Consider the following 20,670-nt stretch of genomic DNA (forward strand, 5'->3'; position numbering starts at 1 on the left):
TTTTTATAACTCTTTTTGAACAGTTTTATGTTTGGACATTGCTTTAATTCCATATTCAGTTTGTTCCATAGTTTCACTCCTTGAACAGAAACACAAAAGCCTTTTCTTGTAGTACGTACCTTCATTGTTTTGAAGTTACAAAAACCCCTTAAATTATAACTTCCTTCTTTCAAAAAAACCATACTCTGAATATTACCTGGCAGTTCTTTATTTTTTGCTTTGAATAGAATTTGTGCTGTTTGGAATTTCACTATATCGTCAATTTTCAATATTTCAGACTGCAAAAATAGTGAGTTTGTATGTTCCCTATAACCTGCATTGTGGATGATTTGAATTGCTTTTTTTTTGTTTTTGAAGAGTAAAAAGTGAATGTAATGTGGTTTTATAGTTATTGCCCCAGACCTCTGCACAATAGCTTAAGCATGGTGAAACCAGTAAACATAGGCAATATGAAGTGATGTTCTGTCGAATACCTGTTTTGCCTTGTTTAGTACTGCAATGCTTCGTGATACTTTGGAATGAATATATCTTACGTGAGCTCTCCAGTTAAGTTTGTCATCTATTATTACCCCCAGAAATTTATTTTCACTGACTCTTTCAATATCAACACCATTTATTTGAATCTTTGCATTTGTATTTAAACTACTATTTCCAAATAACATCAGTTTAGATTTATTCAAATTTAATGATAATTTGTTTTTATCAAGCCAGAACTTCACTTTACTTATTTCATTGGTCATATCCTCCAATAAATTCTGCAGATCATCACCAGAGCAAAAAATGTTTGTATCGTCAGCAAAGAGAACCATTTTTAATACTTTGGACACTTTACAGATGTCGTTAATGTACAAGTTGAAGAATTTTGGACCCAAAACTGACCCTTGGGGTACACCACAAGCAATGTCCATACATAAGGAGCAACCACCATTTATTTTCACAAACTGCTTTCTGTCACTTAAATAACTCCGGACCCAATCTAAAACTACCCCTCTGACACCATAACGTTCCAGTTTTCTTATTAATATATCATGATCTATAGAGTCAAATGCCTTTGTCAAGTCTATGAATAACCCAGCCACATATTGCTTTTTGTCTATGGAATTTGTGATGTATTCTATTGAATCTAATAGTGCCGATGATGTTGATCTGCTTGATCTGAATCCGTACTGACTCTCAGTGAGTAGTTTATGTTTATCTATAAATTTTTCCAGTCTGTTTTTAAACAGTTTTTCAAGAACTTTTGAGAATTGAGGTAATAAAGAGACAGGCCTGTAGTTTGTGAAATGGTGTTTGTTTCCAGATTTGTATAGAGGTATAACTTTTGCTATTTTCATTCTGTCTGGAAATCGACCAGTTTGAAATGATAAATTACAGATGTATGTAAATGGTTTTATAATAGCCTCAATGACTCTTTTAACCACTATCATATCAATATCATTACAATCCAAAGATTTCTGATTTTTACATTTTTTGACAATTTCAAAAACTTCATTTTCATCAACGGCTGTGAGAAACATATAATATGGATTTCTGTCAAGCAGTGTATCGGGTTTTTCCTGTGCTTTCCCAGGATGAGTGATTGTTCTTGCTAAATTTGGTCCAGCAGTTACAAAGAATTCATTGAGACTATTTGCCACAACATCCATATTGTATTCTTCATGGTCATTACAAATGAAATACTTGGGATAGTTCTTTTGTCCAGTCCCACATTTTATAACACTGTTCAGGATTTCCCATAATCTTTTATTATTATTTCTATTTATATCTAATTGCTTCTTATAGTATTCCTTTTTACTAAATCTAAGTATATTAGTTAACCTATTTTTATATCTTTTGTATCTGATTTCAGCATCTTTAGTTCTCGTTCTTAAGAACTCTCTGTATAGAGCATTTTTCTTTATACATGCATTTTGCAGACTTTTTGTTATCCATGGACAGTCCATATATTTCTGTTTCCTACTATATTGCTTTATTGGACAGTTGGTATTGTACAGTAATGTAAATATTCTAAGGAATTCATTATAAGCACTATTAACGTCCTGTTCCTGATATACTTCACCCCAGTTTTCCTTCAATAAATCTTTTTTAAATGCATTTATTCTTTCTTCTGTTCTTACTCGTCTGTACTCTTTTTTACTGTCCATTTTATTGATCTTGTAATTCCTATCATAGATTGTAAAAATTGGAAGATGGTCACTTATGTCGTTAATCAGGAGTCCACTTACAGTCTTATTTTCAATGTCATTTGCAAAAATGTTGTCTATGAGAGTTGCACAATGTGATGTAATCCTGGTAGGTCTAGTAATTTTAGGGAATAGATTCATACAGTGCATTGTGTTTATAAATTCCTCAGTGGTTTTATGTTTATTTGGGTTTAGCAAATCAATATTGAAGTCTCCACAAATGAAAACTTTTTTGCGAGCTATTTCAATAAATGTTTCTTCTATCCAGTCTTTAAATGTCTCAATACTACTACCTGGAGCTCTGTATATACAGCTAATGATTACATTTTTACTTTTTTCTTTACAAATTTCAACTGTAATACATTCTAGTACATTATCAATCACCATCGTCATCTTTTCCACCACATTAAATTTCAAGGATTTGTCCACATACAAGGCCACTCCTCCTCCTCCTTTGTTTCGCCTAGTTATAAATGTGAATTCTTAACCCTCCAGTTCAAAGTCTGTTCCTTTTTCCATATTGATCCAAGTTTCTGATAAGGCAATGACACTAAATGGATGTGAAAACTGGTTAAGATATTCTTTGATATGACTAAAATTAGCATAGAGACTTCTACAGTTAAAGTGGATAATTGATAATTTATTCTCAGTTTTAATCCTCTGATTGTAGTCTTTATTTGTATAGTAGCAGCAATTGTTACGAGGATGCTCGACCTCTCGTAGCCTAAAGAGTCGGCTCACCAAAAACTGCACCGAAAGACGCTCTCGTTCACTTTTAGAGGTTTTCCAACCATGCAAATGGCTTTATGTGCTGACATTTTGCAGATATTAATAACCACCCATTGAAAAGATCTTTTCAGGCTGCGCGCTGAAAACCATTAAACTTCCTGATAGAGAGAAATTTCAGTGAAAATCAAGGTCTGCGGATTTTTTCTTGGGTTACCTGGACATTGTGTTTGGAAAGTCAAGTAGTTGTTGAATTAGATTTTTTAAAATGTTTTTATTTTGCTTTTCAATACCGTGGCACCACAGAGGAAATGACTTTCACCTCTGCCGCATCACAGCGTGGAGGCACGCCGATATCTCACACCCCAAACAGCCTAACCCGAACCCCACTCGTCTTCCACTCGAGGTAACTGAGCTTAAACATTTTGTGTAAATTTCTATGAAGGGAACAATGAAGGCAACCCAGCTGTGAGAGAAACTGAAGTTTACATTCGCTCTCAGTTACACAAACACGCTGTGAATCCACCGACACCCGAGCCTACACTGTGTCATATTATGTTTTGGGTTTATCGGGGTTTTCCCACAGAGAGGGCTCGAAGGCTTCCTCGCCGACTTTCACGAGCAACAGAAGTCGCACAGCAGAAGGGAGGTGAGGGAGACAATGAGAGGAGAGGAGGAAGGGACTTCAGCCCACCCATCAGTCCTCGAACCGAAGCTCGGCCAAAGCCTGCTGCTGCTGCTGCTGCGACCTTCAGGAACCGCAGCTATGACTGCATCCACAGTATTTATGTGTGTGTCTGTGTTTTTTGCATGTAAATCCATCTGCGCACGTGTGTCTTTGCTTTATTCGACCATGAAAGGAAAGGGAACGTCACCGCTCGCCACAAGCTCACAAACTGTGCCGAATCATCTCCCCCTCCTCATCCACCCCCCCAATCCGGTAGTGTAAATATTTCTCCATTCTGCAGTACACACGTCGAGGAACCTGCCACAAGTATTACAACAAGACTTTTCCATCTCATAATGTGGGGGAAGAGAAAGAGCAGAGGAGAGGAGAGGTATGGGAGGCGGGGGAAAAAGCAGAGGGAAATATTTGGCTTGGAGCAGCCAGAGCCTCATCAAGGTTAATTGGTCTGTTGAGAGGACACACTCATCTGGCTCATCAATCACCTGGTCCATTGTTTCCTAAAGTCAGTCTCCGGGCGCAGGGCTTCGGCTCCGCAGCCCCTCTAATGACCGCTCCTGTCAAAAAGACAATACCTCATCTTGTTTCGTGTATAAATCTCGCCATGTCGCTAAGCCTGACACCTGCCCTGATTAAAATGGAGTCAGGTCTAAAACCCAGGACTTAAAAGGGTTTCACAAACATGCTTTATCGAGTCATTTTGACCTTCCCGGTGTACTTGAGGCTTTGGAAGAGGTGAGAGTCAGTTCAGCTGGATGATGATGCAGATATTTAGGACGATGGCACCCCAGCTCGTCTTTAAGGAGCATATAAACACTTCTGATCAACTTTGCCTACAGACATGACGAACAGTCCAGCTTCCCACCACACGTGCCTGCGTCTGTGGACAAGCACTCATTGGTGTGACACGAGTTTCGAGTCTGCTTGTGGTCCACGAACAGACCCTAACTGAACACACACTTAAAAAGTCCCTATTTACTCAAATCCCCAAACATGAAGACAAATATTGTCTGGAAAGCCTCAAAATGTTTCTCAGCGCACTCACGTTGTCATCCAAACATTCATTTTAAAGCTTTTCTCGAGTAAAAGACTCAAATATCTAAATACTTTTAAATCACAGACAACCGGCCCATTTACTACAAATCACCAGAGGCCTCCAGGTAACACTAGACCCACGTGAAGGGCACACAGGGTGCTCCACAGTGAAGAGTTTAAAGGAAGGAGTGGCGCCAATGCAGAGTTCGTCCAGCAGCAGCACATGCAGCAGAGTAGCATCACAGTGACCCAGTCACCTCTTTTCCACATGCATGCACCTCAAGCAATCCTGGGTCCTCACTCATGCTCTAGTTATCAAGTATTAAACTGTACAGCTATTAAAAGTCAAGCATCATTTCATCTGTCGGGGTTTCTCCAACTCACAGTCGGGCTAATTTTGGTGATTTCTTTAGTGAAAAGTCTGCGAGTTCTCCACTTTCTCAACAACGTAAAGATTATGATTAGAAAATGTAAAAACACTCTTGAGATGAACATGAACTATCACAAAGTCTTGTCACCTTCTTAAAAAGCTGTGCCCCGTTTCAGAATCTGAGTAAAGGTGAAGCTTAATTCATCTTTTTCAGGAAGTTAAAACCACAACGCAGCTCCAGAGTTAGACACTCTGCAAACTATGGGTTGTGACGTCCTGAGAGGAATGTAAGAGATGGCGAGATGATTAAAAATGATTCTTTTTCTCTCTTTGCTGTCATTTTTATTTTTGTGTATGTCACAGCTATAGTTTGGCTGCATGTTTGTAGCTAATCTTTCGCCTCGTTTCCGGTCGTCTTCTGTTGACCGTATGAGAAAAAATGACAAAAGCTGATACTATTAGGCGGACAGCACAATTGTAACATGGTTTGATGATTTACTGATTTTAATCACCACAACATGAGTCAAATTCATAAAAAAACGATGCCTCGCGCTTTGGGAAGTCATGGTCGGTCGTTTTCCTGTGAAATTCTGCACCGATACAAATTTTTTCTTGGTTCATTCATTTTTATTGTTGCTATTTTTTCTCTTATGGGTCAGTAAACCACAGAAATCTTTTGTTTGGAAGTCTTTGAGCGCTTCACTGCGCTATTTCTGAACACTTCAGCGCAGGGTGGATGCGGCACAACGAGATAAAGGTCAGATAATGCTATCTGTAAAAGCCACCTTATTCCCCTAAAAGGCCGATATCAACAGATACATCAGTGTTAGCTGCTTAACTGGAACAAGAATTGATGACAGGTAGATTTAAAAGGTCGAGTCACTGGCACAAACTGTATCCACACTCGAATCAAAGTTCTAACTACAAAGTGACGCTTACAGATTTGTTTTTTCACCGCTCTCAACCCTCGAAATGCATTCGTCTCCTCACCAAAACAAACCACTACTGAAGCAGACTTTGTGTGCTGCGTGTGGTTAATGGCAATAGTTGCTTAACCTCTAAACCATGAGCAACACTTCACTTGACATTTCATGCTAGCTTTTGCATGAATGGGCTGATTGTACCCCCGCATCATTTCCGGCATGGCCGCCTGCCTCGGCTCCGTCTACGATACTACATCGGTTTGTCTCGTGACCTCACAGGTTCAAATTGTTTCACGCCGCCTGGAAGGCTGCTCCGGCTTCGCTGTTTTGAGCGGACTCGTCATTTCCCCCCCTTTTTCTGTCTGTTACTCCCAGGGAAGCATGCTCAGTGAGCGCCTCTGTTAGCCAAAGGGGGAGCTGGCTGCTTTTCGCTTCTACTGCTGCTGCTGAGCTTCTATTTCTTTTCTCTCGCTCTCTCTCCTTTTTTTTATTTATTTATTTTTTATTAGGGGGGTAAGAAACCCTCTTCTCCACATCCTCCTCCTGCTACAGCCCCATCCATCCATCCACGCTGCTCCACTTCTCGCTCTCTCAAGCCATCTCCTCACAGGCTGGGATCCAGGGGGCTGGAAATAACCTTCACATGGCCAGCTTTACCCAGCTATCTCTCACACACAGACCGCCGCTGCTGCTGCTGCTGCACCGACTCATACACACACACAGACACACACACACACATATACACACACACACACACACACACACACGCATGCCAGAGCCCAGCTCCCTTCACGGGAATGACGGACAGCGCCACTCACCACTCCATGGACCAGGAACTCAAACAGTTTGCTCTTGGTGGCTTTCCTGGCTCCCCCCGCCGTCTCCTCCATAGCCATTTGCTCAGTCCCCTCCGTTCACCCTGCTATGTCTCCCCTCTCCTTCTTTTGTCTTTCCCTCTCCCTTCACCCAGCCTCCTGTTCCCCTCCCCTGCTCCACTTTCCTTCTCTTTGTGCTCTCCTTTTCAGCACTGCCTGTCCCTGACTCTCCTTCTCTCTCTCTCTCTCACTGCCTCGCTAGCTCTCTCTCTCTCTCCCTCTTCCCTCCCTCTCCCTCTATTTTGAATGTGCAGCAGCCCTGCCAGCCTCTCACTGTGTCTAGCTCACTTTTTAGTTGAGCTGCCTTTCAGGAGCCCAGCGTTGCTTGGAGGTGGAGGGGAGGGGGGAGAGAGAGAGAGAAAGAGAGAGAGAGAGAGAAGCTGTGTGGGGGTCTGGCAGGGGGGTTTCAGCCAGCCCACTCTGCCGCTCCCCCGCACAGCTGTTGCATTCCAATGGTAGATAAGGGCATGCGGCGTGGCCAGGCTGCCGTTTGGGGGGTGGGGGGTAAACTCAGTTAGCCATTTCTCTGCTGCAGCACCCCCCCCGTCCTCCCCTCCGGTGACCAACCGAGAGGCCACGGTCAGCACACGCAGAGCTCCGACTCTGGGCTCATTCTCAAAAAAGGACATTGGGCTCTTAAAGGGGCCACGCTTGCATATCATTACCACATGTGCGCACTGCCATATATGACGTGCTGGTGATGAATATAGGAGTAGGTCGATGCCATTTCCTGAACTCAAAGCAAGACCACTCAAGACACACTTGAGTATTTCTGAGCGAGCCAACGGGCTCTGGAGCCACTTCACAAAAGGGGAAAAAGGCCACGTCAAGATCACCTTCATTTCCTGCCTCCCTCTGCCGGCCCTCGTCAGGGTGCATTCACAGGTTACAAGTGTTTCCTTCAACTCGCCTCATTAGCGTTTACCTTTTACCCAGTGGTGTAGCCAGAGGCTACGCTTAGGCTGTAACAAACAAAACAAGGCCGGCCTGCACAGCAAGGTGACTGTGTCTCCCCGCACGTGTAATAAGGTTGTGCTGTGATTTCTTCCAGGTCGCTTTCTGAAGCTTCCTCAGCAAAAAAATGCAGGGGAAGGCGACAACGCATTCGTCCACTGAAGGTCACAGAGAGAAAGAGTAACACACAGACGGCTGCTTTGATTTCAACATGACATGCTGACACACACACACACACATTAAAACGCCACACAGGTCATTACTCTGACGCAAACCACGCCACGCTGAAGATTATGAGTCTTTCAAGTCAGCTTCAGCTCCCCCCCCCTCATTCTCACACTCCCCTTCACCCGGCCGTCAGATCAGAGGAGTGAAATATTCATGAGGTTATCTGACTGACAAAGGGGGCAAAGTGGGGCATGTTCAAAAAGGCGGCTTGGCTTTGTGACAAAGGACGGCAAACTGTCACCCTCCTTTTCCTCTGTTCTGCTGAAAAGAGCTGAACGGCATGTAAGCAGCCAATTAGCACGCAACGTGCCGGTTAATCATCACCGTAAAGCGACGAGCTCGTTCTTTAAAAAAGGAGCAAAAACTCTTTGGTTAATGCGGGAGCTCAGAGGTCGTGACCTTCTCGAGGATGCGCCATGCCTCAGGACCCAGGCCTGTTTTAGTCATCTGCATTAGCTCTTATGTGACTTAAAGCCACCGTTACTGAGGGTTAGTTAAGCAGCAGCAATCCATTAAAGAAATAAAAATAAATTCAAACACATACCCCTCGAACTTTCTCAAGTCTCTGATTACTGGGTTATTGACAGATAAATGTTGGCCCTCGCATCGGCCGCTGACAGCTTGGTGGTGACACCTGCTGCTGAGATGAGTGTACTGCCGCAGCCATTATTTCTGTCTGGGAAGGTTTAGAGGAGCGAAAACCTTCCTTGAATTATATATTTTTTCCTTTTAAAGAAGCATCAATCGACTTGCATTCTTGCATCCCGTCAGATTAACCTTTAATCACCTGTGTGGACTTTAAATATAATAATCGCACTGGCGTACGAGGTGTACGTCTCAATTTCCTGCAAGGTCAAAAGCTCAAACCCGCTTATCCGTGCAGATCCAGGGATTGTGCCAATCTCCCGTTTCTCCAGCAACAACACGTGGGCGTTGAACGATAACAAAGAGATCTAGCAGCTCGGGCGATGCGAAAGGAAGCCTCGAGCGCAGGAGTACCCCCTGCTGGCCCCCCATCAGCTCCCTCACCAAAGCCAGTCAGTCTCACCAAATGGTAATGTCCCAGTGTGTAGCGGGGGTGGGGGGGGATTACAGGGGGTAAGGGAGCCACAGTAGTGCAATTAATGCCCAACAGGGGGAGCAAACAAGCAGGCAGGGAGGAGCTGGCTGTTTGAATGGGAAGGAGGGCTCCATATTTAGGGTCTGGCTGCACTGAGGATAAAAACCCAATGATGGCAATCAAGGGACATTAGGGAGAGCAAAATAACTTTTCTGATAATCTGTAATGTCTGGAGCCAGCTTCCAAAAGAGGATTTCATTCCCAAAGCATCTCTTCAGAGGTTTTAATCATTCTTCACTTCCTCATTCGGCCACACGAGGGCATCAAAGAGCTCACCGTATAGACAGTGCAACAGAAAGCAACAACAATGGCCTGTTTCTGCTCCTGCAAAGCCAACTGCACCCCTGTGCTGCAGTACGTTCTCCTCAAAGACGGCCTGGGAGAAGAAAAATATTAGAAAATTATCTCGGTGTATAAAACAGGATGCGTTTAACCCTGCAACCCGTTTAACCCTGTATATATCTTTCTACGTAGCACTCTTAATTCTTATTCTCATGTATATATCTCATGTATAGCTCATGCACATATCTTTCTACGTAGCACTTTTAATTCTTATCCCTACTTTTATTTTTTCATGTCTATTTAAGTGCTATTTATGACACTATTTAAGTGCTATTTATGACACTATGTTTGCACTGAAGCACCGCAGCAATTTCCTAATGTTGTAAACCTGCTCAACATTTGGCAATAAACCCCCTTTCTGATTCTGATTCTGATTCTGATTCTGCAAGCTTTTACAAAACTTTCCAAGTTGTTCGATTTACCCATCTTTCTCTTTATAAACTCTTTAAACTCTCATCAGTAAGTGTGAGCGCCTCTTTAAAAGCTAAGGTTGTGGCAGCTTGTTAGTCTGGTGCATTCAGGTGTGTTAATAAAATGACACAATCTTCCCAGCAAATTCACCCATATGTCAAACTGCGCAATACTCAGAGTAAGTGCAAAAACAGCACAATTAGAAAACTTCCAAGAGAGTCAAATGTGAGGCCATCTCTGCCACAGCTAAAGCCCAAATTTGATCATACAACAGGACAGTGATCCCAAGCACAGCAGCAAATCTACAGTCAGAAAAGAATCAAGGTGCTGCAACGACCCAGTCAAAGCCCAGACCTCAACCTGATTGAAAAGTGCCGATGGGACCTGAAGAGAGCGGAACATAAATGAATGTCCCCAAACTCAATAAACAATGAGCGTTTTAAAGAAGAGTGGGCCAGAAAAACTTTAATAGGTCTGTGAAACCTTCCTTTGTGACATGACTGTACAGCATCTTAGTGATGATAAAAAAAAAAAAGGGTTGTCATTAGTGTATTGATGGAATTTCCAGCTTTATAAATGTATTTTTTGACTCTACTAGAGCAGTTTCCATGATTCAGAATTAAAAGAGTTATCTTATAGCCCTGAGCCTGGTTCTGCTAGAGGTGTCTTCCTGTTAAAAGGGAGTTTTTCCTTCCCACTGTTGCCAAAGTGCTTGTTCATAAGGGGTCGTCTGATTGTTGGGGTTTCTCTGTCTTTAACTTACAGAAAAAGTGCCTTGAGGCGACTCTTGTTGTGATTCAAATGCTATAGACGAAAACTGAACTGAATTGAATACTGGGTCTTGATTAAGGCCCCCAGTTTGTCCTCTATATAAAAACAAGCTTCTTTAGCTCCTCCCCCTCTTTAAGCCAAATGCCTATCTATAGTCAAAAATTCAGGTATTAACATAAAATTCTGTCTTGCTAATTCTGACGTCTGAGAACGATTTAATTTTCACAAGTATATTTACAGTGGTGGAAACAAGCTTTCTTAAGGAGCGGCCTATCACTTCCTCACACCCTGACCTCAGTATGTCATGCAGGATAAGCTTATTATAGGCATCCATCACCATTAGAGTAGATGAAAACTACAACAGGTCACCTTTAGTAAGAGAAAAATAATAAAATACTGAAACATTGGCTTTTTCTCGCTACACCGACGGCTAAAACGTGTAGCATGTGACGCCACCTTTTCTCAACTCAGTCTCACCCACTTTAAACCAATGAGACGAGAGAATACAGAAAAGAAACACAGAGAGAAGGATCTCCCTGAACTATATCTGAACTAACATGGCTTATAGTTTTATGTAAATACAGGACAGCATCGCTCAGAGTGATTCAGGAAACCGTGTCAGGGCTTTTAAGGCTCTCAGTGTGAAAAGGCTGGCAGCTGTGGGTGTTTATGATCAAGGCTACAAAAGTTTGAACGCAGAACAAGTGGATTAGATATGAATGTAGTCACATTTTTCTTTCTTTGTCTTTCGTGAAGTTCATAACGGGTAAGAAAAGCTTGCCGAAGCTACATATACTTGATTTCTTTGCACTTTTTAACCAATGATGTGAAGCAAAAGGCAGAGAGAAAGAAATACAGAAAAGAAAAGGGGCGATTTTGCCGCTATGTTCAGAAAAAGCAAAGAGTGAAATTGGCACCGCCACTGAGGTATAACGCACAGCTCCCAGTGGCAAGGTTTACATACCAGAAGCCACGAACCTGCCCTCGTCAACATTATTGCCACAGACAGATGGGGCGCACTAGGGGGAATATGGACCGGGCACGAAGAAAAGTCTCACTCCCTCCCACCACTGGGCCCCTCTCCTCTCTTTCTTCAGTTTAATAGCTGCAGACAAAACCCAGCTCAAGCCGCTTAAAGGCCAGAGCTCTCGGAAAGCCACTCAACAGTCATCAGCCGCCATCAAAGGGACTGTACAAAAGCTCGCAGCGCTGCACCTTCGCTGAAGGGGGGATTAGAGAGAAGGGAAGTACGTTTTGGTACCGAGTCCTTGCAGCTCGGCATATGTAATGAACAGGAACCTGCAGAGAAAGAGAGAAAAGTCTCCCATGACGGCTGAAAATAATGGAGCATCTGCTGATATTTTTGTGATCAAAGTAGATCGGCACAATACACTGTGAGGTAAAAAACGTCGGCACAAAGCAGCAGCGTTCCCATGGATATTTTTTGCCACTAAGGCATGTTAAGCACCGAACCTTAGAAGCCGCAGATAAGAAGTTTAGGGTCGACCTTGGCTTTCGGGGGTTGTTTGGGACAAAGCATCTTTATCCAGACAGCGTTTATGCTTCGGCTGCTGAAGAGACGCCGTGGGAGCAGATGGGAAGAGGACGCAACAGTAATGAGCCAAGTTTCCCCGCAAGCGACAAGCTCCACACTGGGACGAGCCTGCGGCGTTACCTGCCTCGGGGTATTTCCTGTTTGCTGTAGCCATGACAACGGGATAATCTGCCTTGTGTTCAGAGCTAACAGCCAATCCGGTGAAAGAGACTTCGCTGACTTCAAAAGTGGAGCAGCAGCTGGTGAAGCGCGAGAGGAACCATTTCAGATCTTAAGCTGTGAAACTGAAAAGAAAGCTGAGTTTTAGAGAGAGAGAGAAGACTTCGGCTCGTGTTAGTCAGCGGCGAGGTCAGCACGATCAGCCATGACACAAGCATACAGTGAAAAACAGCCGCTCAGTATGAATAAACCTCGCCAGCTCCCATATAAAATTCTACAGGATGAAAAATAAAGCTGGCAGGATAATTCCCCCCCCTACTCCAAACTCTCCCTCTCTCACTGCTCCCCTTCCTCTTCTTTCCTTCTCTGCATCCAAGCTAAGTGTTAGCCCTGATCTTTCAACACCACTCCGCCCGTGCCGGACGGGACACGGAGACGACAGAACGAGGGCAGGATCGTTACGTGCAGGGCAGAGTTAAAAATCATGGATGAAGAGCAGAGCCACATCTTTAAAACTGGACGCACTCCTTCAGTGGTAGTTTGTACCTCCAATATGCAGAAATACAGCTCGAATTTCTAAGCCAGCTTCAATAAAAAGTATTATCTAATGTGAATACAGTGCAAAAAAAAGTATGATTTGTGAAAAGGCAATTGCCTGCTAAACCCTAATAACCGGTTGTTCCACCCTTGGCAGTGAGAACTGCAGTCAAGCATTTGTGATAACTGTTAATGAGTCTTTCACATCGCTGTGGAGGAATTTAGTTCCACTTGTCTTTGCAGTACTGTTTTAATTCAGCCACATTAGAAGCTTTTCCAGCACGAGCAGCCCGTTTAAAGTCGTGCCAAAGCATCTAAGTCAGATTTAAGGCTGTACTTTGACCAGGCCACTCCAAAACCTTCAGTTTGTTGAGCGATCAGAGGTGGACTTACTGGGGTGCTTTGAGTGCTCTTGAGCTTCGAGGCACAAACTGATGTTCAGATATTCTCCTTCAGGACTTCGGGCAGAGATACGAACTCATGGTTCCCTTAATATTGACAGCTCTTCCAGTAATTGAAGGAATTTTGATAGGCTGGCCACTTTTGGAAAGGTTTCTTGCTGTTCCAAATTACTCCATTTGTGTTTAATGGTTCTCACTGTGGTTCACTGGATGGTTTACATCCAGACTAATAGCTGCTTCACTTTGTCAGACAGGTTATATTTAAGTGATTTCTTGATTCAGCTGTGCTGGCAGTAATCAGGCCTGATAAACTGAAATCAGCCTTCCAAACAACTTGATCGTTCACAGTTAATCTATGATTTAATAATTACCTGTTCACATAGGTCCAGGTAGGGCTGCATAGCTTTTTTCCATTCATAAATTCAATCATCATTAGGAAACTGCATTGTGCTCAGGTAATCTTTGTCTAATATTAAAATTTCTTTGATGATCTAAAACATGTAAGCGTGACAAATATGCAAAAAACCAAGTCAAGTCCTGAACCAAATCAGGAAGCAGAAAATGCTTTTTTCATAGAACTGTATCTCTGAAAAACCAACACATTTGTTTAAACCTTAAAGCTGTTCTTAGGTCATTTCCAAGGCCTGAAAATAATTCAAACTTTAATCATAACCTAAGCTTTTAGTAATTATTTTTTTCATAGTTGAATGATAATAAAAAAGTTCAAGGAAATCCTCTTTTTCCCCACAGACAGTGAGTAGATATGTTTAATAATCACAATCTCAGTAATAACCAAAGTAAAAAACTGATAAATCTATTTAATATTTCGGTTCAGCTTGTATAAACTGAAGCAGAATATTGAAAATAAATAGAATAATAAGAATAATAGAATAAGAAATCAAAATGAAATACATTATAATCAGTTATTTTCACTCAGACGGTTAGGAGTTTGTGGTAAGTGACCTTCTGGGTTTTAAAAGATTGACAGGTTTTTATTTTTAGAAGAAAAAAAAATCAATGTTTAGCTCTGTGACTCGAGTGCAGTGGTGACACACGAGACGACGCACACTGGAGTTGATGTGCTGTACGGTTACATAAAAAGCAGCTAACACAGTTGTGTTACTTTGGGCCTTGTCATCCATAGAAACAGCTCCTCGGAGGTCAGGTGATTTACTGTTGTGGTGTGAGTGAAGATGAAGTCTGGGTCATATTTTACAAAAACTTGCACGTTCCTCTCGGAGGATTAAATCAGTGTTTTGGTGCCTTCAAATCCACATGGCTTACTGTGGCTCATGTCACTGTGACAGTTTCCAGGTGATGCAGGATAATCAAAATACGCCTTAAGAAAAACACAAGTTCAACACAGCCAGGCTTTCTTTGTGTTAGATGGCTAACAGTAGGACAGTATGACGGTGGTTAGCAACGTTCTCTGTTAAGCCAGGCTCTCTGTTTTTTGGGTGCTCGCATAAAAATGGAGCATTTCAGGCATTATCCATATCTTTCTGCCCCACAAAATGATCCCCGTGAGTGCCACCCCCTCCATTTAGAGGTCCTATCAGATGATGACGATAAAATGGTGAATATAACAGCATAAAACATGTAAAAGTTAAAAGCAAAACTGTTGCAAATAAGACATTAATGCTGCAGAAAATAATCTATCTGGCCATTTAGCCTACAGAACAATTAATATTTTAAATCTGAGTTAATTATTTTAAGGCTGCGTGCGCTCCCAACGCTGCTGTTTGTTTCTAACATGATGGCTGCACGTTAAAGCTTTGAAACTTTAAACTGGATACATTTAAACATTAAAGCTTACAGTTCCATAGCCTGATAGAGAAGACGGGGATATGATATGTTAGTTTGTCAGCAGATCAAAGGGAAATTATTTTATTGACTGAACAGTAGGGCTGCACGATTTTGCATAAAATGAGAATCACGATTTTTTTGGCTTAGAATTGAGATCACGATTCTCTCACGATTCTCTTTTCCAGTATAAATATTTATTGCACTTATTAACTGCACATCAACTTCGTAACAGTTGAGACTGAACATAAAAACAATAAATAAACATAAAAACAACAAATGTCTCACATTTTGTCTTTGGCGCAAAATGTTGTACTGCTTGAAATTCCGTCTCCACCGTTGCTCGACACTGCGTGTATAGAGCAGGTAGTGCAACAATAGAAAAATAGTTGCGGGACGGCACTGTGTAGCGTTTGTCTAGGGTGTTGATCATTTTCCTAAATCCCTCGTTTTGCACAGTGTTGATGGGAGCCATATCTTTGGTCAGGTGATAAGTGATAGCCTCCGTAATTTCTTTGAGTTCGACGTGTATAGGGAAGCGCTGTATAAGGTTCCCATTATTGGTGTTTGGGTGGTTGACCGGAACGGATTTCCTCCTGTCACTTTCTCGTCATCCCTGACGTGCTCTCCGTTGTTTTTTCCCTGCTAATATTAGCATCACACGGCACAGCTTCTGTATCACGTGGTATAAGGCTCCGCCCTTGTCATTTGTTGAGCAGGAAGAGTGAGCGCTTGTTTTCATGCAGAGTACGTCCCGGATCAAAATGCGGTACAATCGTCGTCGTCGTCTTTTTTCTTTTTTTTTTAAAAAAATCGTTGTCATTTGGAAATGAGATCGCGCATAAGTATGAATCGAGATCGCGATTTTCTAACGATTAATCGTGCAGCCCTACTGAACAGGTATTCTTGGTGTGTGTTCTGTGTTGTAGCAGTTAAAAGGCTTGCGGTGTGAAACATATTTGCCCAGCAAATAAATTATATTGTGCTTCAAACATGCTGGAAATAAATGAATCGCTTCCAGATGATTTTACCTGAAACTTGAAAGTACCCTGAGGTTATGTGTTCATCATAAGTTACCATGGTGATTTTGCCAGGTAAAAAGAAAGCCGCTTTCATGTCATGAAAAACTTACTTTAAGCTCGACACAGCTGGCTAAACCATTAATCTGGCTTTATAGCATACCTCTCTGGACTATGAAGCCGAACTAGGAGCTTACTGGTAGCCTGGCTCAGGTGTTCTCTCCTCAATACAAACACAAAAAAGCAGTAATAATATAAATATGTACTTTTATATATATTCTTTCTTTAGCATTCTTTAGGTTTAGGTTTTTCCTCCATAAGCATTAAAATATGATACAAACAAAGAGAGCTTATTTGATTTTTACTTTGTGACCTTACATTACATGAACCTTGCACAAAATCTATGTTTGAATCATGTTTTTATATTTATTCTTCACTTTTTCTCAGGCTTTTAAAAAATAAACAAACTGTCGTATGCATGTCTACACATGAATTAAATGCAATTTCAATTGTAATCCATCAGAATCTCATGTCTTAGTGGCAGAGCTGTGACACTGATACATCTGTTAACCTTTTTTTTTTTTTGCCTGTCCCATTTGGTTCTTTACCTATCAGAATTGTTGTCTGAAGACCAACAAGGATACCCAATGGATTTACTTTGCCAAATGGATCATCGTGGCATTGCTGTATTGGTCCATTTGATCGACCTTTGTTTTTATTATTTATTATATTTTATTTTCAGATGTCACAGACGGGACAGACATGAGTGAGGGGTAGGAAAGGGAGAAAGAAAGAGGAAGGAAAAGAAAAACAGAAGGGGAGAGGGACAGTGAGAAAGGGGGGGAGAAAAAAAATCTTGTTAACTTAAATGAGCTTAATTTCATTAATTACAGCAGCTAAAAAAATGTTGCTCTCAGCTCATACTTTGTGATCTAAGTTTTTAAAATCAGCCACTCTGCTGCAGGCAGGCGTATCCATCACCGGTTTTTGCATGTGCTCATAGCTAGATCGGTAAACCTTGAGTTGACTCATCCAGCTGATAACCACCTTAGTCTGATTGATGTTGATGTCAGGATAAGTGAAGCCAGACAAGAAAAAAGACACCCTGGGTAAACTTGTATCCAGTTGCCTTTCCCCTCTCAGGCTGGTTTGAGCATAAACCTATAAAATATTTTTAAAAATCGCTTTAGTTTCACCAGCATCACAAATGTTCCTCACTGCAATTTCCAAAATACCAAAACTTGCACCATCAACCTATCAGCAAACTGGGAGGAAGCGATGGTCCATGCCAATGGCTATATAAAAGGTCAGTCACAGTCTGGATCTCCTCTCAGCAATCCTACTTTAAATGCAATTCCCGAACAGAGATACACAAGTTTCTCTGCGACTGGCATTGCCAATCACAGCTGTCATTGCGACATTACACCGCACTGTTACAGCTTTACGTTAGTAATTAAAATCAGCAGAAAGATGACCCCTTAAACCCAAATCAGTGTGATAAGACCTACTTAGAATGGAAGAAAGCATCTCTGAGAAAAATGTGTCTGCTTTAGTTTGAGCACCTGAAATGATATACCGTATTTCCCGGACTACCAAGCGCACCTGAATATTAGCCGCACAAGCTAAAATCAGGGGAAAATCCTGTTTTGTACATACATTAGCCGCACCTGACTAAAAGCCGCAGGTGTTTCAATGTTGACTTATCATATGTAAGAGAATATGCACAAAGGGAATTGTCAGGAAAGAGATGGCTGTTTGGAGACACACCCCTTTTATTAATATTTTGAAAAACAAGTTATGGGTACATACTTGCAAATGTAGTACATAACAATAACCTACAGCACACCAGAAAATAGATTCGGACTACCTTTTAGGCTCAGGTGCAGTGACACGGCTTTAACAAGAAGAAAAGTCAGTCATTCACCACCATCTTTCTCTTCTTCCTGCGCACTAAAACCACCAAAGTCCTCTCCTCCAGTGTCGGATACAAACAGGCTCAGGATGGCTTCGTCATCCACTCTCCGCTTCTCTCCTTCGTTGTCACTTTCAAAACCAAAGAAATCCTCGTTGTCAGTGTCGGAGTCGAACACCCTCAGAAGGGCCGTGGCGGTGTCCTCCTCTCCATCATGCAGCAGTCCAGCCCTTCAAAATCCGTTGGTGATCGTGGATGCTTTCACACTTTTCCACGCTGTCAGATTCCACCGGTGGAGTTGGGCATAACTTGCTTTTCGCAAGTTTATCGCCGCTCATCATCCACGCCTCCCGCTGAACGCGTAGCGCTACTTTGAAGTTTGTTTTTTGCGCTACTTCGTACGGCACTACGTTGCCTGGCGGACGGACATGTGACTAACATACCACTCTTGAACCCTGATCCTTCCGCCAGGCAACGTAGTGCCGTACAACAGCGGAACAAACAAAACAAATCGTCTTACGATATGACAAAAATCATGGACAATCTATAGAAAAGCCGCACCTGACTAAAAGCCGCAGGGTTCAAAGCTTGTGCAAAAAGTAGCGGCTTATAGCCCGACAATTACGGTAATTTAGTGCTAATGACTTGAAGCTTGAACATGAAAAACATGAGCATCAGCAAGGATTTCGACTGAGAAAATATACAGTCGATGAAAAACTATGAAACTTGATCCCAGATACTGATGAGACGCACAAGAGAACAGTTCACGCTCACTTTTGTCTGACAATAATCGCTACAAAGAATTCCAGTCTGGTTTCCACCAGCTTTACAACTACACCTTTAACAATTCTCCTCTTCTTTGATCCAAATTTACACTAAATTTTATAACATTCTCCTGCACATTGTCTCATTTACCATTAACCTCCTAAGACCCAAACTCTTCCACGGCATGCATTTTTAATTTCTCTTTGATATTTGGGCATATTGGGGCCCGATGAATGTAAAAACAAAGAATTACCAGATTTTTTTTTTTACGTTATTTTCGTTTTTAAGAAAAACAAGAGCCACATATGAGGATATTCGTTTAAAATTTTGATAGAATAGTAGCAGTATAATGTCCTCGTAAGTGGATATCAGGCCCTTGTAGAGCAGAATTGAGTATTTTAGTCTAAATCAGCGGTCCCCAACCTTTTTTGCGCCACGGACCGGTTTATGCTCAACAATATTTTCACGGACCGGCCTTTAAGGTGTCGCGGATAAATACAACAAAATAAAACTAGTACCGGTACCGAAAAAAAGAATATTTATTCATAACACACGTGAAAAGACCCAGGAAAACCGAGTTAACGATAAAAACGATAACAAAATAACGCTGAAAACCGATAAAAACCCTGAAAACCATACATTTCACACCTGAGCCTCAACTCTCGCAGCCCGGTACCAAACGACTCACGGACCGGTACCGGTCCGAGGCCCGGGGGTTGGGGACCGCTGGTCTAAATAACCCAAAATGTGATGTCCACATATACGGACGCCAGGTCCTAGGAGGTTAATACATTTATTTAACTGGTTTCCTCCCAACTGACCATCATCAGGTAACTATTATATACTGTAATATATATTGTAATTTAAATTGTAAATTGTATCGTAACTGTTTTGTTCATTTTATTGAGATTTTTGAGAATCTCGAGAAGGTGGTGTTCCCAAAAACACCTAAAAATAAATAACATGTATTATTATTATTGTCATCTTAACATTGTTGACTGACATCAGCTCATCAGCAAATATTATAACATTATGATGAAGATTGCCTTTTGCCTGGCACAAAATACCATCAGGGGCAAACCCAAACTGTGTTGATCTAATTATTTTTAATAGTGACATTTCTATTAAATTTTCACAAGCACTGCATGCCTGCTAGACACCAAACGAATCATCATTTATCTAAGTAAAAATGCCAAAATTCCCAAGGTTTAGCCTTCCAAATGCAAGTAAAATTATTCAATTATGCTAATGACTGAATATGTTTGGCTTTGGTCAGATAACACCCTTTTGTTAGGAACATTGCTAGAGGCTGAAGTGCAGTTCTGCTATTTTCTAACTGTGGGAGTAGAAAAAGCATCAATTGATTGAGAAAATAATCAACAGACTAAATGATTACAAAGACAATAACAAGCTCAGTCTGTCTGCGTAAAACAAATACAAGTTTTTCTTATTTATTTTTATAAAATAATTGCTCATGCACCTTTTATAAGAATTAAAAGCTTTTGCAGCTTCATTGTGAAGATGCACACGTATTGCAGCTACTTTTAAACCAAACTCTACAACAAAGAGTGCTGCAGTATTGAGCGTTAACATCTAAATGGGTCAACCAAGCGCTCGGCGAACTGTAGCACCATTAGGACCAAGACAGTTTGTCTCACAGCCGAGTGCACAATCTCATTATCTGCATTATAAATGGGTTTAATATACAACCGAGAAAGTAATATACAACTGAAAAAACACAGTACGAAACCAAGCTATGGCTTTAGGTAAGATGACTATGATTAAATAACACTGTTATAATCTGTTGGTTGGTATGGAAGTGCAATGTGAAATCAGGTTACAAAGCGCTCTACTTAAAACGCAAAAATCTATAATCTGTGAAAATGACACAGTGGA

At 41.6% G+C, this 20,670-nt stretch overlaps 1 protein-coding gene across 5 annotated transcripts in view; it reads right to left on the bottom strand.

The window, feature by feature from the left end:
• Positions 1 to 20,670, bottom strand: part of smarcd3b (SWI/SNF related BAF chromatin remodeling complex subunit D3b) — a 65,208-nt gene that overhangs the window by 35,332 nt on the left and 9,206 nt on the right. For 2 of the 5 annotated variants that reach the window (XM_082546891.1, XM_082546890.1), the window contains exon 1: positions 6,741 to 7,132. The exons of 1 other annotated variant lie outside the window; for it this stretch is intronic. In XM_082546891.1, the coding sequence (XP_082403017.1) occupies positions 6,741 to 6,818 (78 nt within the window). In that variant the 5' untranslated portion in view covers positions 6,819 to 7,132. Of the gene's footprint in view, positions 1 to 6,740; positions 7,133 to 20,670 lie in introns of those variants that run through there. 2 more of the 5 variants (XM_082546894.1, XM_082546893.1) reach the window with 1 other exon arrangement.

Source organism: Aulonocara stuartgranti (assembly GCF_965226115.1).
Source record: "Aulonocara stuartgranti genome assembly, chromosome: 9".
Lineage (NCBI taxonomy): Eukaryota > Metazoa > Chordata > Actinopteri > Cichliformes > Cichlidae > Aulonocara > Aulonocara stuartgranti.